General features: G+C 38.9%; 1 protein-coding gene across 4 annotated transcripts in view; it reads right to left on the bottom strand.

Annotated features, from left to right (window-relative positions):
- The window catches only part of Ctnna2 (catenin alpha 2), a 1,099,183-nt gene that overhangs the window by 228,752 nt on the left and 844,061 nt on the right, over positions 1-26,370 (bottom strand). For all 4 annotated transcript variants that reach the window (XM_075983800.1, XM_075983801.1, XM_075983798.1 and 1 more), the window contains exon 9: positions 4,604-4,756. In XM_075983800.1, the coding sequence (XP_075839915.1) occupies positions 4,604-4,756 (153 nt within the window). The remainder of the gene's footprint in view (positions 1-4,603; positions 4,757-26,370) is intronic.

Here is a 26,370-nt window from a genome sequence, read left to right as displayed (position 1 = left end):
CAAACTAATTTTGAAAATGAGATGCAAAAACCAGTCCAGCTGTCTTGAGCCTCCACACTCACTTCTCCTATTGCTTGGACGTTCGTTCAGTCAACTTTCCTAACATTCCTCTCCCCAGCTCTACCAGTGGTGGGGGCTGCTTGTTTTGTGCTTTGGGGAGCTGCAGAGACTCTGGCTGAGCCATTTTCCTTTTCATTGGACCCTCCAGTCCATTTTGTATGCAGCAGATAGAGTGAAATGGTTTCTGAATATCTCAATCAGATCAAGTGCTTTCCCTGTTTGAGATCATGCAAAAAGTGCCTGTTTTCCTCAGGTCTAAAGACTCACATTTTGGGAAGGGAAGATGAATCAGTGGGTAAGAAAACCTGACACAATGTAAGGACCAGAGTTCAAATCTTCAACACACAGACACACACAGACACACATACACACACACACACACACACACACACAAATGAATTAATAAAATGAAAATAAAAATACCCTCTTAAAATATTTTTTAAATTGCACTCATTGTCATGAAAACCATATACAAAACTAAGGGAAAGTAGCAAACAAATATATAAGAGGAGACTGTACGTTTGTTTCCTGCCTGCCCAGACCCAAATAATCACACAGAAACTGTATCAATTACAACACTGTTTGACCAATGGCTAAAGTGTATTTCTAGCTAGCTCTTACATATTAAATAATCCCACTTTTATTAATCTATGTATCACCACTAGGTTGTGGCCTGCATACTGCAAAGTTCTAGTATGTTTCTCCTCCAGCAGCTACATGGCAACTGCCTGACTCCACCTTCTTTCTCCCTACATTTAGTGTAGTTTGCCCTCCTAGCTCTATTTTGTCCTGCCACAGGCCAAAGCAGCTTCTTTATTATCCAACAGTAATAAAACTTATTCACAGCATACATAGGGGAATTCCACATCACAACTATTTAAGAAATAGAAACAGGTCGGAAATTGAGTATAAAATCCATACTCAAGAGGCACTTGAGAATTAAAATTATTGTCATAGAGCTAAGTAAAGGAAGGGGTTCCTGTCTTTTCTGGTCAGCTGGGTTCTTCCACACTATGATGTCCCTCTCTATTTCTACTCTGCTGTCGCAGGTGGCCTGGACACTGGAGGCCATATGCAGAAGCCCAGAAAGGAGACTCCAGATGAAAGAACTGCAGACACACACGGAGCTCTCAGTTCAGGCAGAGTTAGCCTTGCAGGTTTGGCTGTGGAATTTCCTAAATATAAGATCTTTGTATAAGTTCACCTTATGTATTCACTTGAAATATGGGAACCCAATGCTGTCAGTGAATAAACAAATCTCTCATTTAAACTGTTAGCAACAGCAGCAGCAAAAATTAATCCACAATCTTATTTAAAGCATTTCAGTCCTGCATGTCTGCTATTTGACATAATGGTGTAACCACTAAGGGACCCACATCCTAACTGATAATAAATATAAAAGAAAATGGAAAATCAAAAAATTTACCTAGCATGGCTGTGCACAAGTGCAGTCTCAGAATTCTGGATACAGGTGCTTGTGTAGTCAAAGTTCAAAGCCAGCCTGGCCTACATAATGAGTCCTATCTCAATGAAAACAACAGGGGCGCTGTTTGAAAAGCTTGAAAGGAACAGCACAAATGTCAAAACTTAAACTATGCTGAAAAGGGGTGCTCACTGAGAAGAGCCCGCCTTCCTCATGTCACCGAGATGTCATGTCACCCAGATCAGTTTCCTAATACTTGGTCATTCTTAGGAGGGGACATGAACTTGGGACGTGGATGTGTTTGGAGAGCAGGATCTGCGAAAGAAAATCAATTTCATTTGCAATGTGAGTACTAAAAGAATAAATAAGAAACAGTAATGTATATCCCACATATTTAATAAAGATATTAAGTGTAGTCTCAATTTTATGTCAGTAAGTTATATGAAATAAGCAGTGCCCAAATGCAACATAACAAAACCAAGTCAAAAAGAAACAGAAAACTTAGTCTTTTATAAAAAAAAAATACCTCAAATAAATCCCCAGGTTTACATTGCTTTACTAGCTACTTCCTTGAATTGTTTTTAAAAGAAAATGTTAGTTGTGTGTGTGATACAAGACATAGATATAAGTACCTCTAAAGGAAACAAAATGTAACTGTTTTCAAAAGTGTAACATATTCAATATAAGTTTTATTTAAGAACAACTTTTCAAACATTTTTTGCACATTAGCATATATCCATGTAAACAGACGTGTGTGTAAAAATACATATATGCATGTATATATGTAACTTCTCAAAAAATGTGATGAGACTGCCTACTAGCTCTAGGGACCCACCAGTATTGGGACTGAAAGAATAGAAATTTGTAGAATTAGCAAATGAACTTATAAAGATCAATGAACATAAAATCAATATGTCATGCACGTAAATCAAGAAAAACTAAGAAAGTCTCTAAGTTCACAAAGATCATTTTTTTCAAACTAGAAACAAGGACTTTACTTGAAGTCCACATACCACATTAATTGCTTTACTGCAATTCCATACCCTAGACCCTGCTCTCTGTCTTCCTGACATTAAGACATTCTAAGACATTGCTGGCTGCAAAGCCCATCCACGGTCATTGAGGAGAACAAGTAAAGCAGGGAAAGCATCACTTTTCTGCCTTGGGCAGCCGGGTGACCTAAGGTCTCCTCCACCTGCCACAAGTAGGGGATCAATGAGAGCAGGTAGATTCATTTACAGTGACCCCAAAACCAGCAAGGGAAAATGTTGACTATGGTCTGTCACAAGAGAAGCAAGAATGATTAGAGAGAGAGTTCATGTGCCCTGGCCCCATGCTTGCTGAAGGTCACATCTGCGTTCTAAAAGTGTGCTACAAATGAGGCCATGCACAGGATTGGTGACACTTACAGTACTGAACACAGGAAGTGTTTACCATGTGGTAGTAGCTTGAATCTTTTCATACACAGTGTTTACAGTACACTGCTGAATATATTTTCTTTAAATCCTACAAGTATTTATAAAAACGACAATATCTCACATAGGATGGCATGTGTATATGCTTAGAGTATTTTGTTTCACATTAATATTTAAACCCTTAGAGCATTTATTCAGCAATTCCCTTTTCTCCTCCTTCTTCCATTCCCCCCACTCCACTCTCAGCTCCTTCTTCATCGTCTCCTTGACACACAAATGAAACATTGGACCTGTTTCATTTCAGCCTGCATTTATATATGCTTTGGTGACTTCATAAGTACTAACAGTCAGAGAGAGAACGCACCACAGTGGTGGTGGCAGTGGTGCTAAGGCCATCTGTGGGCTTTGACCTACTGCTTGCAATCATTCCACACGCCCCGCGATCACCACCCTTCCAAGACTCTTTCACACATTTCCTGATCAACATCTGTGTTTTTTCCCCTTGAGATGATATCACTAATTCTGTTTTTTTTTCTCCAAATTACAGCCATTCACTTCCCAAAGCCAAGCAGCCTAAATATCACTTTCCTTTTGTATATTGTTCTAATATCACTGGGTATAATTTAGTATTTATAATGAAACTTCCACAGATTTCTCTACTTCATAAAATATATCTATGATCTTGAAAATACATTAGTACTAGTCCAAGATCTTTCACAAGGAATCTAAACAGCTATTTAGAAAAAAATGTATTTTCCCCCACAAATTCACCATGTGGCCAGTGTTGTGAGACTTTCCCCAACTCAACATGGCAGAGCCATTCCTATCTTGAAATCAGAACAGCTGTTATTACCTTTCATGAAATCCCTACAAGACTGACTTTTAGACATTCCCTCATAAAGGGTAAGAGGGTCATTAGACCCTCATCTCAACATCCAGAAACTAACCCGCCTAACCCAACTTTATATAATCCTGTCCCAATTGCTGTGATATCTGGAAGTACTAGAGAATAAAATGGTGAACATTCAGCTGAGGGAGGCACTCCATGTCTGCAACCTTCTGAGGTCGTCATACATGCTAAGGTGAGTTTTTCAGTTATTATGCTACTAGGGCTTATCTAGCTCCTGTAGGTACCTCCTTACGCATGATTTTGTAATTTCCAGTGTCTCACTGGTTCACCAAACAAGTCTTAGATGAAATAATTTCGCCAGTGTATCCTTAGCACCCTATCTGGAGCCAACAGATATTTGTGCATGTCTCTCCAGGAAAACTCCCACAACAACCAGGCAATCTGGGCTTCACTGCATGCACTGGAATGGAGAGTGAAGAGGGTAGAAAGGAAACAGGCTATAAATTATCCATCTGAAGATTTTAATTCTCCTCTTCTCGTCAAACCTGCCATTCAATGTTGGCGAGCTCTCACTACTACAGTTCCAGCTTCTGCTTATTGCTCAGGAAAATTAGCAGACACGTTTTAGAGTATGAAAAGTCGTGACACACAGCAAGGAAGGATGGCTAATAATTTGTTTCCTCTGAGGGGAACAGAATACTCAGAAAGCCAGGACAAAAAAAGCTTCTAGTGCTTGACTTTTCCAAGGAAACTGCAAAACAGCAGTCTATTAAAACCTCAAGAGCCATGTGTAAAGACACACTCTATATCTACATCTTGCGCTATGAGACCTGAGTCCACAGGTCTGTGACTTACCTCCACTAGCTTGTTGGCATGTTCACGGAAAACTTGGGCATATTCCTTCACTTCCTTTTCATTCCCACTCTTTGCAGCCTCAATGAGAACCAGCAAAGGGACGTTGGTTTCCAAGAAAGAATCTGATATGTGATCCATCACGGCTTTCCGAAGCTACAGTTAGAAACAAAAGCAAAAGGACATTAAGGAATAAAATTGTCAATCTTTGCCTAAACCACTGTTAAGCTTTCATTACGATATAAACAATAGGGATAGTTAGTTTTGATTGACAACTTGACACAACTTAGAATCTGCTGGGAAAATTTTCTCAATGAGCGATTGCCTAGATCACCTTGGCTTGGAGGGGATTATGTGATTTTGTTCACTAACATTGGGGAACCAAGCTACCAAGGGCAGCACGATTTCCCTGGCATGAAATTCTGGGCTATATAAATGTGGAGGAAGGGATAGATACCAAGCGCTAAGAACCACGCACATATTCATACTCTCTCTGCTATTGATGGTAGATGAGACTGTTCCTCTTGCCTTGACTTCCCCACAGTAATTGACTCTAGTTTGGAATTATAAATCAAATAAACCTTTTTTTCCCCCAGCTGTTTTTTTTATCTAGATAATGATCACAGGAACAGAATTGAAACTAGGTCAATATTAGTTTAAATCTCTTGAATTTTCTCTTATCAAAAATTTTCTTTTTTATCAAAGAAAAAAAGGTAGATTGATGTAAGTCTGCCTAGGGACTATATGTAATATAAATCTTGAAAATTACATAAATAGACTATAGCTCCAAACACTGACCAAAGATCAGTTCTCATCTTTCACTGGATTATTTGTTTGGCTCTACAAGCTCTTAAGTCCTGGCAAATTTCAAGAGCTCAGGTCTTCAGCAGTGAAGATGCCTGGGTACCAACCAGTCATTAGGGAGAAATGCAAGTAGAGTGCTGAGCCTTGATGTCACCCGTGAAACTTTCTCACTGTGTAACCTCCTGCCCTCTTCACATCCAGTGTTTGTGCTTTACAGAGGGAAAACAGGGAACATCTGACAGCCATAAAAATATTCCAGCCCAGGTGCTATGGTGATGCAGTTGTTATGTTCCAGGAAGTAAAAAAAATACTTAGAATATTTCAAGGTAAGAATAAACAAACCTGAATCTTCTAACAATGCATAATTACACACCATTCCCACACTATTAAAATAAGTGGGGCAGCTGCATGGAAACAAAATAAAACTATCCCTGCACAATCACCTTGCTTCTACTTTGTTCATAATCATCTGAATATATAAAGCCTACAAATAAAAATAAACACAAGGGAAGGTGGCAAATAATCTGTACATTTCTCAAATCAATTCATTAACACCTGTCCTGGAGGCAGTTGGGGAGTCTTCGACAATGTGACACACTCAGTTGTGACTGGTCAGAACTAGTGGTTGGGCACTAATGACAGTAAAGGCTGCATACACACACACACACACACACACACACACACACACATATATATATATATATATATATATATATATATATATATATATGTTTGTTTAGCTTTCTTCTGAATTGCTTTGACATTTCTCCTTGTAACTGGGCATGAAACAGAAACAGAAAAAGAAGACCTGGATGAGGACTTACAGGAAACATTTCAAATTAACCTGCCGTGGTTGCTTCAAGGGCATTGATTCGTGTAGAGAAGAAATGAGTAGAAATATAATAAAAAATGACGTGACGGGGACAAGAGAGCCAAATATAAGTCTACATAAGGAATAAGTCAGAGGGAAATGAGAAAGATTATCTCTCCAATGAAGCCACCACATCTTTGAGACCCACAAAAGGTAGCTGAAGAAGGAACTCTGTGAAGTGAGAAAAGCCAACTGTATTAACTCTTCCTGAATTCGCCGGAAGAATTTTCTTCCAGAACTGAGCAAAGTTAAACATTACAGAAAGCCGTAAGGAGTAGTTTTTTCCTGTACACATTTGAACTATACCAGAACGATATGCTTATACAACAGGTAAAAATGGTAACCATAAAAACAAGTAACATACCATTACAAATTAGATAAAGGACTTTATAGAAAAAAAATGCGAGATAAGAAATAATAATACAAACTATTGTAAGAACAACTATGAACTTGGCATCTTGACTCATACTTGTGATCCCAGTACTTGTGAAGTTGAGGTAGGACAATTACCACTAACTTGAGTCTATCCTAAGCTCAATCTGAGGCCTAGGCCAGTCTGTGCTACAGAGTAAGAATATCTCTAAAATGCAAAATTGGAAAAATGGCTCGTGATTTAAGAGAACTTGCTGTTCTTGCAGAGGACGAGAAGTCAGTGCTGAGTATCCTTGTTGGGTAAGCCACAACCCCCTAAACTGCAGCTCCTGGACATCCCTATATACTTGAAAGGTTATGAAAAAAGAACTAAAGGCGACCAGGTGGAGAACACATCAAACTAACCTGTCATAGCTTCTGGCAGAGCAGTGCTTCACATAGGAAAGCGGAAGGTGGGGATTTAATAACATGAACTTGACAGGGACAAGACAACAGAGGAAAAAAATCAATAGAAGAGACTGATGTTCATGGGTACCCACACACAAATAAAATAAATCTTTAAAAAAGAAAGCAACCAAGAATTCTATTTTAAAATTTAAAAATAGTTTCAAATAGTCAATTTCAAAATGACTGAAACAAAATGAATAAATACCATAGCAAGTGCCTTAAAAGGGACAGAGAAGAGAAAAAAAATCAAAGTAAAATATTAGCAAGAGCTTAAAAGGGATGTGAAAAAAGATGACAAGTCAAAATAGGAAAAGAAATTTAATACATGGCTTCCAGGCATCCCTGAAGTAAGAAATCCAAAGCCATTGTAACTACTTATACCACGACTGATGAAATGGGGAAATTCTAGCAGACACAGAAGACATTTTCATGTACTGAACTCCACCTTCTCCTATGCTCCACCACCACAAAAAAAAAATCAACAACAACAAAATCTAACCTTGTATGGCAGTGTGTACCTATAATCTCAGTCACTAAAGACAGGCATGAGTTTAAGGCCTGAGGGGAAAAGGAAAATGGGAAAATAAAAGCAAGTAAGGTAGGAGAGCGCATGAAAACTCAGGAACTCAAGCATGAGCAGAAAATAAGAAAAGGAGGAGAAATGTGGAAATTCCAACAAAATCCCTGTAAGGTGAGAGGACAAGTCTAGAATCTATGAACCAAAGCAGGAATGGCTATCATGTCTCTCTTCCTTCCTGTGCTATATCAGACATATTAGTCAGTTTCAGCACACTTTTATGCTGAGCTCAATTCTGCTTCCTAATCTTTCTTAGCACAGTGCTCTAGGCAGCTAATACTCATCAACCCTGTTTTTCTTATAGGATGAAAGCCTGCCCTGCTTGATAGACATCCTTCAAATGGGAGTTTTCTTTGGGTATAATTAGATATGTGTCTAAAAAAAAATCCACCATCATCTTGAATTTCACACATAAAAGTGAACACTGATTCTAGGCTGGGATGATGATATTTAATAAAGATCAGGCAACTTAACATTTATCCCATCATTTAACATGTGTAGAACAACCCCTATTAAGAATTGAAGTATTAATTTTTTAATATTCTAATGAAAGTCATCTCCAACAAGGTCAAAGTTGAGTATAAAGTCTGATTCAAACAGGGTCAAAAATCTGAAGGCTTAATATTTTTCCTTGAATGTAGCTGCCCCAGGCTTTTCATGATTACTGACATATTTTACCATAGTTCCTTAAGCTTTGTGCAATAATTATTATTAAAAATGAAAGATCAAAGCAACGAAGTGACTGGGCCAGCAGCCATCCAGCCTAGAGGGCTTGACAAAAATTGAGCCTCATTAAGTCAAGCAAATTTTAGCCAGTGTGAAGGTCAGTCCTGGTAATTAGTCAATGCAATAATCCACCCAAAGTCACTTTAATAACTCAGGGTGTATCAAGTGCAGAGGATCCCATGATACTAAAGACACTGGTCCAGTATGGGATGGCACAAGTGAACAGGGCATATCCATGAACCTAAAGGAAAAACATTAAAAATAATCAACACATTTTCCATATTTGTATTCTTTTAAGAGAAATACAAGATTCTTTGGTCATCATCTTGATAACACCACAAAGAAAAATCATTTTAATTGGGACATATGTACATCCTAATGGAAACAAGTACAGAAAGAAGGAGGAGGAGGAGGAGGAGGAGGAGGAAGAGGAGGAGGAGGAGGAAGAAGAGGAAGAGGAAGAGGAAGAATAGTTCATCAGTCCTTGTTTTTCCTCCTAATACATCAATTCCTTGTGAAATTGAGACTGTGTTGGCTCAGTTAAAGTACAGTACAGCCACCATTTTGTGTACTACCTATGTGCAAACTCCATGATGGAGTTTCACCAGATTCATAGTCTCTGCCCTCCAGGACTGCCAAAGCAGTCAGGATAAAAGTCTCTCTGGTGGAATAAAAACTACTGAGAGAATCTCTGATAAATGTAGTCATTTATTAAACTATAATGACCCTATTATGACTTTTCTTTTTTTCCGTTTATTTATTTATTAAAGATTTCTGTCTCTTCCCTGCGACCACCTCCCATTTCCCTCCCCCTCCCCCAATCAAGTTCCCCTCCCTTGTCAGCCCAAAGAGCTATCAGGATTCCCTGCCCTGTGGGAAGTCCAAGGACCACCCACCTCCATCCAGGTCTAGTAAGATGAGCATCCAAACTGCCTAGGCTCCCACAAAGCCAGTAAGTGCAGTAGGATCAAAAACCCACTGCCATTGTTCTTGAGTTCTCAGTATTCCTCATTGTCCGCTATGTTCAGCGAGTCCGGTTTTATCCCAGGTTTTTTCTACATAACCCTAAAACATAGTACCTGGCCTCCAAGACACTTATTTGGCCATGTGGCCTAGATTCAATGAGAATCTACACGATGCTGCCATGTTGAGGTTTTAGAGGCCCTCTTTCCTTTTGGTTTCCAGGTCTTGTTTTTTGCTCTTCTCTTGAGAAGGAAATGATTTGATTAGGCTATTCTCCTTTGATGGTTTATCAAATTAATTAGGTATGGAATTGACTAAGAGATAAGTTGCTGTGTGCACTGGTAAGTGATTATCTTGGTTATGTTAACTGATATGAAAAGATCCATCTTAATTATCACAGGGACCATTGCTTTGGTAGAATATAGTGGACTATGTAAAATTAAGGCACTTGATTATCATCTGAAGGAGAGGGATGGAAAACTTGTTAAATCATAGACACAAAACTTGGGAATCATTGATCAAGTCAGAGCCACAAAGAACCAAGGTCAGTCACAGGAAAAGGCAAACAAACTTTTGAGGAACAACTGCTGTCTTTTAAGCCTTCTGGGTGCTATTTCAATACAGTGCAGTCACATGAACAGATTGATCATGCGTGTATTTTATGAAAATAAGTTTCAGTGGTCGTTGAGTGACCTTTGCGGAGGTGAAGAGAAATCTGGAAATAGTCTTTTGATTGGCTATCAGACCAGTTTGGTGGCATTTCAATGGAGTCTTATTTCTGAAAATATGCTATCTTCCATTCTATAGTCATGAATCTTATTTAAAAATATCAAGGCTATAATTTCTTATTTGTATAGGTTAAAAATCATCTTTAGTTAAAAAGTTGTTCCAATGAGAGCTGTTCCAGAAGGCCGGGAGCAGGTGTTTGGTTCCATCTGTTGATTTCATTTTCAGCCCCAGCACACACAGGTCTGAGTCAAAGTCTTCTTTTTCCTACATGATGGGCAAGGCTAATTGCTTTCATGAGAAGAGACAATAAAAGGTTGCCTCAGGGTTCAGGAGAGCGATTATTGAAGATCTCCAGATGGCTTCAGTCCAGCAGGTGCAGCAGCTTAACTTGGTGGCAGAAAAGTATTAGCAGAAAACTGAGCCCACAACTGCTAGGTTCAAGATAAAGGACCCAAGGAAAGGTTGTGGGATTAGATGGTCTACACAGAAAGTGTTGACTTTAGCAGTGGGGCATGAAGAAGAGTTAGTGAAGGCATGGCAGGAAGAGACAGAGTGAACGTTTATATTTATAATAATAATCTCTATCTAGGGATTATTGGTGTCACTGTTCTAAAGAGTTATAAACCTCATTTATTTTTCACCAAAAGAGTTGGCTATGGGGGTGTGGAGATGGCTCAGAGCATGAAAGCATTTGCTGTACAAGCTTGAGAGCCTGAGAGTGAACCACAGTATCCGTGTAAAAAGCTGGGTAGGGTAGCACAGTTTCATGGTTGTATGGTTTTGTGTACCTGCAACCCAGCATTGGAGGATAGCAACAAGCAGATCCCAGGAACTCAGCATAGTTGAGACAGTGAGCTTTAAGTTCAGTTAGAGAGCCTGTCTCAAGATAATGAGATTGATCTAGAATGGTAGAAGACTCCAGAGGTCCTGCTCAGATTTCTACATGCATATGCACGGGTGGATGCAAACACACACACACACACACACACAGAGAGAGAGAGAGAGAGAGAGAGAGAGAGAGAGAGAGAGAGAGAGAGAGAGAGACAGAGAGACAGAGAGACAGAGAGAGACAGAGAGACAGAGAGAGACAGAGACAGAGAGACAGAGAGAGAAAGACAGACAGAGAGAGAGAGAGATGCACATATGCACGTACACGCGTACACTTGGTACCAGTTTCTCTACTTTATAGGTAAAGAAATTGAGGCAAAAGACTAAAGTGACTCACTCATATTCACACAGCTATTAAAAGGCAGAGGTGTGGTATGCTTTAAGGGCTTTTGGCCTCAGAGTTCATGTTTTAAACTAACAGTAAGTACAGCCTCCTCTCATGTCTACTTAGTGCCAACTTAGCATAGTTTTGATTTTTTTTTTTAGCTAAAGCATGGCTTCAAAAAATTGCCTTGTATAAATTTCTAGGAAAAAATTCTTATTGGGAGGTAAGTTAAGTAAAAAGATGATTCTGCTAGCTTCCTTCCTATGCACATCTGAGACGGTAAAACTAAAATGAAGAGAACTTTCACAAGGATAAATAGGCAGATAAATCCACTGAAAGGTGGATAGTATTGGGGGTGAGATGTCAGTGACCTTCCTCAACCCCAGGAAAGAAATGAGTCCTTAGGACTCCTCTACTCCAAATAAAAGAAATCTAGAAAGTCACATTAACTTTCAGACTTGCTGAGACTTTAGGAGTGTGAAAAAAAGTACAGGACTCATAATCTAAAAGGTGTTTACTGACGTCTACCTAGTCTATGCAGTGAAATCGTGTATCAAAGAAATATATAGATGATAGATAGATGGATAGATAGATAGATAGATAGATAGATAGATAGATAGATGAGATAGATGACAGGTATAAGATTGATACTAGGTAGACAGATAGATCATAGATGATAGATAGATAGATAGATAGATAGATAGATAGATAGATAGATAGATACACAGAGATACAGATAAATGGCTTATACAGCTGACATTTTATAGTCATAGATTGCATGTTTACCACAATAAATTTTGAATGAAGAATTTTAAATGTTCATCAAGAAAGATTAAGATTAAGTAAAAGGACACACAGGCCTTAAAAGAGGAAAGAATCTTGGGTGGGATAGCTACCCACAGAGGAATAAGAGAAGCAGAAGGTAGAAGGCAAGATCCAAAAAAAAAAAAACCATTTTGTTAAAAAAAGTCATAATGATATCTAACACATTATATAGTGATTTTTTCATTAAATGTGTGCTTTTTTATTTTTTTTATTTTTCCATTCAAAAATTTACACTGCATCCTTTACAGGAAACATTTAAAAACTCATCTGTACTGAGAAGGTGCAGAATATGTTTATCATGATTCCCAAAACAATGCAGCATCACATTACTTATGTAACATTTACATTGTATTAGATATTAAAAGTAAGCTGGAGGTGTCTGAAAGTACATGGGAAAATATATGTAAGTTTTGTTGTAAATATAATGCCAGTTTATATAATAGAAGTGAGCATCTGAAAATTTTAATATTTAAGGGGCTCTGGCACCAGGAATATGTAGAGACAACTGTACTTGCTACTATAAAATTATGGATCACTGAATGGTAAAAGTATTTTTAAACAGAAAGGTGTAACAAGGTTAATAAAGTGTGTTCATTGATGTTCTAATTGGGTTAGAGCCAAAGAACAAGAGACTTCTCCAAGAAATGACTAGGATCTATGTTCCATAGTTTAATGTGGTAATTACATCATGTAGGGAAAGTCTTCAAGCTGTTGGTGGTAGAGGTAAACCCACATCTGCCTTGTTCTAAAGAGATCACTGAAAGGAGCTCATGCCCAATTGTACCCAGACAATCTAGCAACCAGTTTTGGTTTTGTTGTTGGGGGGCAAGGTCTCACTATATGGTCCTTGCTCAAGCTCACTATTTGTTAGGATTAAAGGTGTATACCATCACACCCAGTCTAACATCCTAATTTTGATTCTCATCGTCAAGAGTACAAGGATTAAACTACACTCATACTAATCTAGCTCTTTCACTGTCCATAAAAACAAGAATATTCACATCTGAGAGTCAGGTCTCAGCAGGTGGGACCAGGGATATCTTGACCTTGTTATCATGCAGTAAATGTGGGGACACATCAATTCTGCCTTCATCAGCTCGTGGATTCTGGACTTGTGGCCCTGATGAGCAGTGACACTTTTTTTTACCCTTCCAGTAAACGGGTAACATAATTCCTCTGTAAACTGACTATTAGAATAGTTCAAATGCCCTTGCGCACAAGCTGAAAGGCATAGTTAACACTTTTTACATAAGCTGGAAGACCGAAATTTAGCTATCAATCAACCAGGGCAGAAAGGAATGACTTGACAAAAATCATTCATTAAGTCTGACAGCAGTCAAGAACACAAGGTTTGCTTCCAACTGTTTTAAGCACATGTGTGACAAAAAATATTAATTGCATAAGACAAGACATTTAAAGGTATTAGCTCAACACTACCAGTCTAGTTTACCCAATTAAGCCTATTAACAATGTAAATAACAGCATTTTCTTCCATAAATCCAAAGGAACACAGTCAACAAATCATACCTGTCTGGAAAATGTGATTCTATATTTCATGGGAGGGGAGTACCATGAAAGATAGACACACTGTAACCCATAAGCTGGAGAGGAAAAATAAACTGTTTCAAAAATGTCCCAGTTGTGGTGGAACATGATGGATGCCTGGTATAGATGGTGTTATATTCAAATAAATTTCCCAAAAGTGATTTTGTTTTGTTTTTTGCATTTTGGATTTTTTTTTGAGCAAAGTCTAAAATCCTGGAGCTCTTTGAAGAATATGAAACAGGTTCCACTAGAAGAAAAGAACACAGGGCCTCTTCCCCGTCAACCAGATTAGAATATGTTTAAGCTTGCTTGAGACTCTGGTAACTGTGTACTATAAGTCACAAGTAACATGGAGAACAACACCCTGCTTGTCTCCTTGTGGGAGTCTCTCTGAACGCCAAGGTCAGCAAAAGGTTGATCTGAGAAAGGCAGGAAGAGAGTTTGGTTCAACATGACTTAGTAGTCAATGTTGGTTCAAACTTTGAAAGTCTGACTCTGAATAGTTTATTTTAGACAATTTCAACATGGCACAATTTGAAAAAGAGTTCCCTGGTGATAATCAACTCAGATAATCAAAAAAGCTTAAGACATACCTATATCAAAAATATTATCATGTTAAGGGTCTGGGGGAGGATCTGGTGTGGCCTGGCCACACAGATAGTACAAAAGTCACCAGGTAATTAGCCATCAGGCTATTAATCACCTCTAATCCCAGCTTTCTGGGCAAAAAAAAAAAAAAGAAAGAAAGAAAACCATGTTATACATCTCTCTCTTTGAAGAGACAACCCTGTGTACTTAAACACTCCTGTTTTCCCTATTGCTTCTGGGTGAGAACAGAGACCAACATGCTTCCTATATTTCCTTAATGGGTATTATTCTTTCTTGGAATACTGAAAATTGTCCTTAACTATTTACCTACAACTTCACATTTTAAAACTCTTGTCTAAACTCAAAGGGGGAAAAAATCATTCCATACAGGCAAAAAAAAAGATGTCTAGAAAAATTTCAAATTTAAGATTTAATTATTCTCCTAAAGAAGGGAATAATGTGTCCCAGCAAAGATGATTGCAATGCTAATGAAATTATCCTAAAGTGGCAGGAATCTTATGAGAATAAATAGAACAAATGGGGGCTAGAGAGATGGCTTATTGCTCTTGCACAGGATCCAGGTTCAATTCTCAGCACGCACATTACTGGGACTCACAACCACATGTGACTCCAGTTGCAAAGAATCTGATGCCATTTCATGGGCTTCAGAGGCATCTGCATACAAGTGATGCATATAACCTCATGCACGCGCACATACATTTTTTTTTGTTGTTGTTTTTAAGAAAAATAGAAAGCTCTCAGAAAGGAAACAGGCTTCACTTCTTAACTTGCTCCAATCTCACAATGACTAGTAGTCACCCATGTAGTCCTTCTACCTGAAACTTTGTAAAAGCCGTAACTAAAACTTCTGGGTCACTGGGAAGAATGTGAGACCAGAAAATAAAATGAAAACAAATAAAATAAGTCATTTCCTTTCATAGCCAAACACCAGACTGTTTCCGTCTCCAATGGCTACTAAGCTACATCAAAGAACTAGACCTTGAACATACTAGTCTCACATATGATGCTGTCTAGAAGGAAGCATTAGGTCTTTATGTTAAATAAGTTGTAAATGGAGCACTGTCATACAGTCTTATTTTAATGTTTCCTTGTCCTGTTGCCCTCAAATTTTGTCTTATAGAATTTATTCCAGATACCTGCATTCCTGGTCAGACATGACATTCTTTAGATTGCTTGATTTCTAAATTAGTGTAGAATATTTGATCTTTCCACAGGAGGCACATTTTAGGTGGCAGGGGTTGTGGGGAAGTCTAAAAAATATTTTTACTAAATTCTTGGTTTCTCTCCGCTAGCCCAACCCTAGCAGCATTTTTGGCATTCTGTTAATTTGTAAGTTCCCCTCTGTGCTTAGCTTATTGCTTATTATAACAATAATCCCACGAATTTCCTATGGTTTTGTAACCTATAGAGAATGTTCCTAAAGTTTATGTTCACTGAGCCTTAGGTGTGGATATGTTTTGTAAATTTATCCCCTGAGACTAGACTCTACACTCTACATTTTGATTTATCATGGTTTCCGTTAGTGTTCTCCATCTCTTGATAAAAGAAGTTTCCTTGCTGAGGAATTTGAACTACACTTATCTGTGAGTGTAATGACAAATGTTTATGGACTATTGTTAGGGATTATTCTGGTTTAGTAAACTAGTAGTTGTAGATTCTCCTCCAGTGACTTCATTATGACTGAGCAGTTCGCTAGATTTCCAGTACCAGGCATAGTTTCTCTCTTGTTGTACAGGTCTAAGTCCAACTAGAGATGTGTGCCACTACTGCAATCATTGCCTTATTGTGCCGTGTTGATCATTGATGTTGTTCATAGGCATGATAGATGAGTAGTATTGTTGACTGTCTCCCTCTTTGGAAGCCTTTATGCTTTCTTCTGGTATTATGAAAGCTTGTTCTCGGGAAAGGGTTTTTCAAGTCAGTTTTTGCTCATTGCATTTCTAACAATTGACTGACATTTTTTTTCTCAATTTCTTAATTTCTGAATGAGCCCCAATCATTGTCTCATATTCCCAAATTTGTAAAAAAAAAAATCCCATAAAATGATTGGTGCTATTGCTATTAAAAGAAAAGATAAGAGATATAGTCAGATTCAAGATCCTTTAGTCTGAGGAAAACTAACTGCTCACATTCTAATACCCATTCTATCTCATGTTTTGTTTGCTTTTAGTGCAGATGCAAGAAGACTTCTTGTAGAGATATTTTGGCCTTGGTGGGTCACTGTGTCTCTGTTACAGTTACTCAATTGACAGTGCAACTAGATAAGAAATGAACTGATTTCTGCTATCAGAGAGATGGAGGGATTTGAGACAGCAGCAATAGCTTGACAATGTTGTTTTAGCTTCACAAGTAGATTTTATTCTTCTCCTTTTCTTCTTGTTCTGTCCATCAATCGCTACTGCAATATTTATGATATTTCAAACTCTGATGACTCTATAGCCACTGAACACTGATTATCTATTGTACCCAGGAAAGAAACCAACAAGGCTAGAACCGGAATCTTAGTGCCCCTACATGGTCTGTTTTTACCAGTCTGGTTTGACCCAGTAGATTTTTGTTCTTCATCTGCCACTCATTTCACTAAGAAACACCGATTTTCCCATTTGTCTGTACGAAATTCCTTTTGGGGGAAAATCTTTGATGAAAGAATAGAAAGGGAAGGATTCAATGTAAGAGTCAAAGATATTAGCTTTTCCCTAAACTTTGTGGATTGTGGGTATCTGGTAAGGTTTCCTGGCTTACTTAAGGTATGTGTCCTGTAATTGAATGGTTTCTGAATCCGGAAATTACACCTAATCTGGCAAAATTGGTAGGGGCACTTGTATAGTCTGCCCAAGCACTCCAAGAGTGCGCTCAAGGGGTAGCGGTAACCAGGTTCTAAAGTAACCTGTGAGTACAACTGTGAGTTGGGAAATCACAACTTGCCTATTCCCTTAAGCTCATCATTTGGTCATCCACAGATTCACCCTAGAGGACTTTCATTTAGATGCTGAGACCTGAAGATTTCAAGGGAGTGTTGGAAGGAACGGCCAGAGTCAGAGATGCTTCATTAGTTCTGGCTTCTACCTGCTCACGGAACTCTGTGCTCTCCCTCCTGCGTTCTTCTGGTCTCCCACAGCTCCTACCTTGCTTTGCCCAAAGGTGCCCTTTACTCCGTTGCAGATCTGGAGCTTAAACTGCAGCTATTTAAGGCAGCCTGATCCTCTTTGAAATGGAAGGAATCAAACATATAGAAAGTTCTGCCTCCAGCAGTTAAATAGGATTAATGTGCTCATGAAAAACATAGAAACTGTGAAAGAAGGAAGAGGAGAGGATGGAGCTGTGACTGGTTAATTATCCACACTTCTGACAGCACTTCTGGTCAGATCTGATGGAAGAACCTTCCCTTATCTCCAAATTCCTCAGGACAAATCTCCTCTAATTCGGAAACACTTGGCATAATCTGGTCAACTAATTCTCACCAAATTCTCCAGGCAAGGCTGCTCATCTCTTTAGTCAATCAGCTATCCCCCAGCTAAATTGAAATGTTTCACATTTGCCCCCTCATAGGATTAATTAGAAAAATAATTATCAAAATCACATACATAGTTTAACTTCTTGTCTAAGACCAAACATGGATATGCATGGCTTAAGGAAGAAAAAAAATGCAGTTATATTAACCAAGAAGTTTACTATAATAATTATCATAGAGAAAGTTGGGGTTCATTAATAATTGATATTTACCTTATGCTATTCCCGTTAAGGGAGTTTTAATAAAAACTATACACTAAGATGAAAGTGTACCAATTTGAAAGACTACAGTCATTAAAAAGGACATGCTTCACAGTTAGTCCACTTGGGTACTTTAACTTATAAGCCTCATCTTAGTACAAACTTTAATCTTAACTTTGTAAATTCAGCACCTTGTTTTAAAAATGAAAAAAAAAATTTTGGCAGTAATCTATCCCTGGAGAATTATCAGGATGGTCGATAGTCAACTAAGAGAAGAAAGAATACTAAACAAATGTCACAGGCTTCAAGAGACCATTATGCTTCTCTGCCTCTCACAAGTCACTAAGCAAAAATGGGCATCATGGCCTAGCAGGTGAAGAAAGCTGGTTAGATTAGGCATCTCAGTGACTTCTCAGCCTTTAAACCTAAACTGTCTTAGCACTCATGATCTGGAAAAACAGAGGCGTTCACAGGAAGCCACTTCTAATTCTGAAACGCATGGTACAATCTGGTCAATGAATTTTCACAGAACACCCTAAGCAAATCTGCTCTTTGACCAGTGTTATTTGGTGTCTACAACACTAAATACAGTGATTTGGTTTGAATTTTTTTTCTTATTAAAGTCATGTCTAGCACAGGCTAGACTCAAACTCTCAATTTTCCTTCCTTTTCCACCCTACCACACCCAATGCTGGTACTAAAGATAGTTAACCATCATATCAGGCTGAATGAAGCTGTCCTTGGACCTTCAACTTTGAAATGGCATTCAATTGGTAGCACAAACTCAATACCAAGATTTAATATGCATAATGTCACTGATACTCCTTCATTTAAAAAAAAAAACTTTAAAATTACCTGATAGTGGCACCACTGGCTGAGAGAAAAGAAGAACACTCAACTTGAAAGATGAGGCAAAGAGGAAGTAAAAGAGGAAGTAAGTAGCATGCTTACAGGACATCTCTTCTCTTGCAAAGACCTCTTTCCTTCAAGAGTCTCTGGTTTCTGAATCAGTGACTGTTAGGAGCCATTTCCCCCCAAAACTGGCAGAGCCTATCCCACACCCAATTATCTGTTAATAGAGAGCTATCTGTTAGAGGAACCTGCCCCACATTCAAACTATCTAGAGAACTAGGTGTGTCAACTTGCAACTTCCTGTCCGAGAAATCGTGACCTGACCAATTGTAACCTCCTGGCAGACAACCTCATGACCGGCTTGGACCACGCTGCAAGATCCCTTCCTGCTCTGGTCATGCCCCTGCCCCCCCCCCCCCCAAATTCCTCATCCAGGGGCTATATAAGCTGCAACCATGACGCTAATAAAGGGAGGCTTTGACAAGAACCCTGCTTGGCCCCCTTCTTTTCTCCCGCCCATGTCTTTCAGACAGCGCCTCTCCGGGACCCTGGAATTACTCACCTGCCAGGCGGGTTACAGGCCCTAGACTGAGTGACCCACCAAGGTGGACTACAAGTGACTTTTATTTCAAGGACAGTCAAGGAGTAAGCCCAAGATAGGTGGCTGTTTTTCCTTCCTCTTCTCCCTGCTCCCCTTTTATCTCAATTCCCACTATACCTTTGGTATGGGGAAAAAAACTTTAAACCTTTAGAGATATTTAAACATATAAGCATCATGCAGCTTTTAAAGTAAATTGTGTCAGGCTCAGTATAGTTGTTCAGGCTTGCGAACCTAATACTTGGGATGGGAATACAGGGAGATCAGCTTTTCAAGATCATTCTTGTTGAAGGTTTACATGAAATCCTGTCTCAATAAAACAAACCATAAGTCAATAAATGAACCTGGCAAGGGGAGGTTGAGTCAGGAGAACTGTTGCAAGCAGGTATTGGCTACATAGTAAATATGAAACCAGCCTGGCCTACAAAGTGGAGCCTTGCCTCATTTTTTAAAAAATGTAAACAGATAAAATAAATGAGGAAGAGAGATATGGGCTCTCTCAGCAAGGTACAAAAATGAACTTTCTCCTTTTTATTAAGGGACATTTTTGTCAAACTGATTTAATTCCTTGGCTTTTTTTATTTTTCTGTCTATAAAGGATATTTTCCATGCTCCAGCATGACAAAAATGCCCGTTCTGGGTACAGTTTCCTGAAATGGGGTACCATATGTGCATCAGTAAACATTATGTGTAGAGTGAATTAAACCAAGCCTTATAATTAGGCAGTGAGGAAATTACTGTAGACCTGGAAGAGTAAATCAGCGGGATTAGAACGCTCTCCATTTTCTCTGAAGCACTTCAGAGTGCCATAAAAGGCCCGTGTCACCATGATAAACACTAAGAAGAGATGTATTTAGAGCAAGACAACCTAAAACATGGCACAATTCAAATAGATCTTTGAGTGTGGACTCCAAGGTGTCATCCCCCAAAATTTAAAGGCCGGTGTTTTGCCACTAAAGTGAGAGAGTAAAGCAAGCCATCTGACTCTGAGACTGTGGGGAGGGACTTTCCCCTACAGCAGGTGCATTCAGACTTTAATAGACGGACTCTGGAGCAGAGCCAGGAGGAAAGAGTATCCCTTCGTGATGCACAATGAGGCAAGATTATAAATTAAAAGGGCATTAGTAAACTTTCCCTTCTGCTTCAGGCTTTCACATGGCTTCATACTACTGTTCTTTCCGTAATCGGATCTTTATTTGTAATGTTGACAATGGTTCATTGAAATTTATGTCTGTGGGTGTGCAGGTGTGCACACATGTGAGCATATACCCCAAGTATAAAGATCACAGGCCAGCCTTGATATTGTTGCTCAGTAATCAGCCACTGGGTCTTCCAGGGATCTCTCACTGGCCTGGAGCTTGCCAATTTGCTATACTGACTGATTCTCTGGATTTCCTCCATGTCTGTTGTTGTGTCTTCTTTTCATTTCTAATTTTGTTAATTTTGATATTCTCTTTCTGCCTTTTGGTTAGTTTGGATAAAGGTTTGTCTATTTTGTCGATTTTCTCGAAGAATCAACTCTTTGTCTAATTGATTCTTTGTATTATTTTTTGTTTCTATTTTGTGAATTTCAGCTCTCAATTTGATTATTTCCTGCCATCTAGTTCCCCTATGTGAGTTTGTTTCTTTTTGTTATAGAGTTTTCAGATATTCTGTTAACTCACTGTTATGAAATTTTTCCAGCTTCTTTATATAGGCATTTAGTGCTATGAACTTTTGTCTTAACACTGTTTTCATTGTGTTTCATAAACTTGGATATGTTGTGTGAACATTTTCATTGAATTTTAGGAAGTCTTTAATTTCTTCCTTGACCCATTGGTGATTCAGGTGATAATTGTTTGATTTCCATGTGTTTGTAGGCTTTTTGGAAATAGTGTTGCTGTTGAATTCTAATTTTAAAACATGAATCTGATAAGTTACATGGGGTTATTCCAATTTTTTGTATCTTTTGAGGTTTGCTATGTTACCTAGTATGTGGTCAATTTTTGAGAAGGTTCCATGAGGTCCTGAGAGAAAGGCATATTCTTTTATGTTTGGATAGAATGTTCTATAGATGCCTGTTAAGTCCATTTGAGTCATTACATCTGTCACTTCCCTTATTTTTTATGTTATTTTTTTTTTTGTCTGACAGACCTGTTCAATAGTGAGAATGGGGTGTTGGTGTCTCCTACTAACCTTTATACCAAATTATCTGAGCAATCACCATACTTATTTCCAAAGTGGCTGTACCAGTTTGCACTTCCACCAGCTTTGCAGGGGTGTTCCCTTTACCCTACATCCCCTCCAGCATAAATTGTCATCAGTTTGCATTTTTTTTTATCTTGGCCATTCTTATGGGTATAAGATGGAATCTCAGAGTTGTTTTGATTTGCATTTTTCTAATGGCTAAGGAGGTTGAACATTTCCTTAAGTGTCTTTCAGCCATTTTAGATTCCTCTGTTGAGAGTTCTCTTAGGTCTGTACTCCATTTTTTGTTGAATTATTTGTTCTTTTGATGACCAGTTTCCTGAGTTCTTTGCATATTTTGGAGATCGGCCCCCTGTCTGATGTGGACTAGTGAAGATATTTTCCCATTCTGTATGCTGTCATTTTGTCTTGTTGACCTTGTGGTTTCCTTTACAGAAACTTCTCAGTTTCAGTAAGTCCCATTTATTAATTGTTTCTCTCAATGTCAGTGACATATTTGGGAAGTGGTCTCCTGTGCCAATGTGTTCAAGTATACTTTCCGCTTTCTCTTCTATGAGGTTCAGTCTGGTTGGTTTCATGTTGAGGACTTTGGTCCATTTGGACTTGAGTTTTGTGCATGACAATAGATAAGGATCTATTTTCATTCATTTACATGTTGATATTCAGTTATGTCAGCACCATTTGTTGAATATCATGCTTGACTCTTTATGACTTTGCAGGGGACTGAACTAAGGCCTTTGGCTTGAAATGCAAGCACTTTATTAATTGGGCCATTTATCTCTAGCCTCCCATGGTGATTTTTTTCACTAACCTTGATTTCCTAAAATGGTACATAAAATATTACTTCTGTAGACTCCTGAGTTTTGTTGATAATGTTGTGCCTTAACATTTAGTGTTTGTCTCTCACATTTTACCCTAGTTGTAGCTCTCCTCCTTAGAAAGCACAGACTAAAGTCTGACAGATGGCTCATGTGTAAGAAGCTGCCTACCAAACCTGATGACCTGAGATAGAACATCAACATCTTATCCACAAGTGAAAAAGAGAACCAACTGACTTCCTCAAGTTGTCCTCTGACCTTCACACACATGCAGTGATGTACATAGCCACACACACACACACACACACACACACACACACATACAGAGTAAATACATCATTTCTAAATTTTCAAAGAAAGTACATATGTCTGTTTACTCCTATAATAAGGGGCCATGAGCAGTAAGACAATTTGTTCATAATGTAGTTCAAGGGGGTAGAAGGCTTATAAAACAGATAGAAATCTACCTATCTGCCCTAGTTCATAACACAGATGATCCTTGCAGATGAGAGTACTAGCTACAAATTTGTCTTAATATTTCATCTCTGACACAGAAATTATGAGACCTGTGTAATTTCCTGGCTAATTACACCTAAAACCAGTTTTTAAGCCCCTGGAATTTCATAAGGAAGGGACACATCTTTTGTTCTAATGATATGTGATGTGGGAGTGTCATATATCAATCTGTTGATTTCATTGGTTAAGTAATAAAGAAACTGCTTGGCCTCATAGCTTAGAACATAGGTGGGTGGAGTAAACAGAACAGAATGCTGGGAGGAAGAGGAAGTGAGCTCAGACTAGATAGCTCTGCTCTCTGAGGCACACGTGATGAAGCTCCGACCCAGGATGGACATAGGCTAGAGTCTTTCCGGTAAGCGCACCATGGGGTGCTACACACACGATTAGAAATGAGCTAGTCCAGGTGCGAGAGTTAGCCGAGAAGAGGCTAGATATAATGGGCAAGCAGTGTTTAAAAGAATACAATTTGTGTGTTGTTATTTCAGGGTATAAGCTAGTCAGGCAGCTGGGAGCTGGGTGGAACACAGCCCGCAGCTCCTACAACAGATATGACACTTGGTGGGACCTCAGGAAGAGAATGGTTGCCAGAGAAAATAGCCAGGTAACTACAGGGATAGAACCTGTAGCTTTCCTCCAACCTTCAATCTCTGGGGAATTGAGAAAGGCCAAAGGTTGAGCTGCTGACCAATGACTAGTGATTTAATCAATCGGGCCTTTGTAACAAAGCCATGCCAAGAACTTGAAAGGACAGCATTCAGAATGGCATTCAGAAAACTTCTAGTTTAACCATGTGTAGGCTCATGGGTTATAGCATAATAGGAGGAAGCACACAGCACAGTCCAATTGGGAACCTCCCAAGAGACGTCTGCCAATGTGTCCTTTCATCTGTGTCCCCACAAGGCTCTTCATAATACTCCTAATATAAGTAAGTGTGTCTCTGAGATCCAGAAGTCAATCTGATAAATTAATCAAAACTCATTTGTTTGGCTGAGGAGGCAGGACCACTGATGGCCATCTATTACCAACAAGAATGTAAATTTGGTGTGGCCTTGTGGAACTGAGCCCTTAAACTGTGAAGCCTGACGCTCTCATTAGGCATTTAATTGAAGCTTACAAGTTCATGTTAGTGAAGTGGTCAGTTGGATAGGAAAAAAAAAACTATTTTGGTAATCAAAGGTAAAATATTCTATAGTGGATGTGTTGGAAGACCCCACATGGTTTTTCCTGTATCTTACAAGCCTTAAACAAGGTCTCTTCCTTATACGAAACAAGTATTGCTTCTTGAATGAAAATGTCTGGTAGAGGACAGGAGGTGTGATGAATGTCCAAAGTCTTGACACATCTTCAGCACATTAACCAACAGGCTTCAGGGAAGTCTAAAAACGCACTATCAGATTCAAAGGCAGCAGAATTCAAGGCTGAGGGGCTGGAGAGATGGCTCAGTGGTTAAGAGCATTGGCCGCTCTTCTAGAGGACAGGGGTTCAATTGGTACCCATATGGCAACTCACAACTGTATGTAATGGCTGTCCAAGGAGATCTGACATCCTCACACAGACATACATGCAGCCAAAACACTAATTTACATAAACTACAAATAAATAATTTTTAAAAAATGAATTCAAGACTGAGAACACCATAGGCCAGTGAGACAACTCTATGGGTGAAGGTACTTGCTGTCAAGTCTGACTACCTAAATTCAATCCCCATGGTGCAAATGATAGGAGAGAACCAGTTCCTGAAAGCTGTCTTCTGACCATCAAAGCCTGTGGCACATGTATGCCTGTTCTCCCATCTGTCTCTGTCTCTCTGTCTCTTTCTGCCTCTATGTCTTTGTCTCTCTCTCTCTCTCTCTCTCTCATACACACACCAGATGATAGATAGATAGATAGATAGATAGATAGATAGATAGATAGATAGATAGATAGACAGATGTTTTTTTTAAAAAAATTAGAACATCTGAAGTAACAAGGAATGTGTGTTGTGACACACATTTTTTGTTTTTTTTTTGTTTATTTGTTTTAGTCCTGGTCTCAGTGCATAGCCCAAAATTCAACAACCCTCCCTGATTTATCTTCCTAGTACTAGGATTCCAGGTAGAGCCAGCCTCAGCACCACTTTGGTAAAATCAAAATCCCCCACAAGGAGCACACTGCTTACTCTTTAGGTGAATGTGTAAAGTAAGCCCAGGAACAGAAACTTCTAGTTAAACTGCTCACAGCAGCACTTGCTAAATGAACAATTTAGGAACTGTACCAGCATTCCTGTCTAAACAGGAGCAAGTGCTGGAAGTTAGACCAAACAGGCGTCTTCTACACTGTGTTTTGGATTCAATGACTTCTCAAATCACTTCCCCTTCCCATCTCACCTCAACTTCAGGAATTAGCAGAACAGAGCAACTCAACCATTGAAGTCCCACTTCACAAAGTTTTCCTAGCCGTGTATATGCAACCCCTCTCCTCTCAGCAGTGTGTGCTATTAGAGTAATGGCCATGGGTCAGGATGCTGGACTTTTCCGCAGATCAAGACTAGCTAGGGAGAGAAGAGCTAAGCTGACCTTCGCCTAGACCTAAGACATTTACCTTCTATAGGATCTCGGGAATAAACTAAATGACCTCATGAAGGGGACAGCACTTGCTAAAGATGTGCCTATAGTGATATTTTATTTATATTTATAAATAAAGCTTACATGGAGACCAGAAGGTAAAACTAAACTACTAGAGGTCAGGCAGTGATATCACACACCTCTAATCCCAGGATTTGGAAGATAGAGGCAGATGGATCTCTGTGAGTTCAAGGTCACTTTAGGCTATACAAGATCAATGTAGGAACAGATCCAGGTGATGGTGGCTTATACCTTCAATCCCAGTACTAGGGAGTCAAACACCTTTAATCCCAGCACTAGAGAGATGTATAAAATGGGATTCACTAGAGAGATATATAAAATGGGATGAGACAGGAACTCATTCTCCTTCAGTCTGAGTATTTCTTAGAGGTAAGAGCTCTCTAGTGATTTAGTTTTACCTTCTGGTCTTCAGGCGAGTTTTATACATAAAATATAAAATATCACTACAGTTGCCTATACAGTATGTAAAAAGCTATTTCCAAATGATTTGATCACATATCCTAGACTTGGAGATAGCATTTGTGTGGTGGATTACAAGGGTATGTGTCTACAATCTAGCACTCCTGAGCCTGAGGCAGGAAGATTGCCAATTCAATGTTGGGCTGTGCTACATAGTGTTGGAGCCAACAAGACTGTACAGTAAATGTACAGCTGACAGATTCATAAAGGCAGATCCACAGTATGACTTATGGGGCACCCATTTTGCAGAGCTGCGGGAACACTTGTCTTTTGGAAAAGTCGCTGTCATATTTATAAAAACCTTGCCAAGCCATGATTCTT

The sequence above is a fragment of the Microtus pennsylvanicus genome, chromosome 8 (genome assembly GCF_037038515.1).
Source record: "Microtus pennsylvanicus isolate mMicPen1 chromosome 8, mMicPen1.hap1, whole genome shotgun sequence".
NCBI lineage: Eukaryota > Metazoa > Chordata > Mammalia > Rodentia > Cricetidae > Microtus > Microtus pennsylvanicus.
The sequence above is the reverse complement of the archived record's forward strand: the minus strand, read 5'-3'. Positions and strand labels throughout refer to the sequence as shown.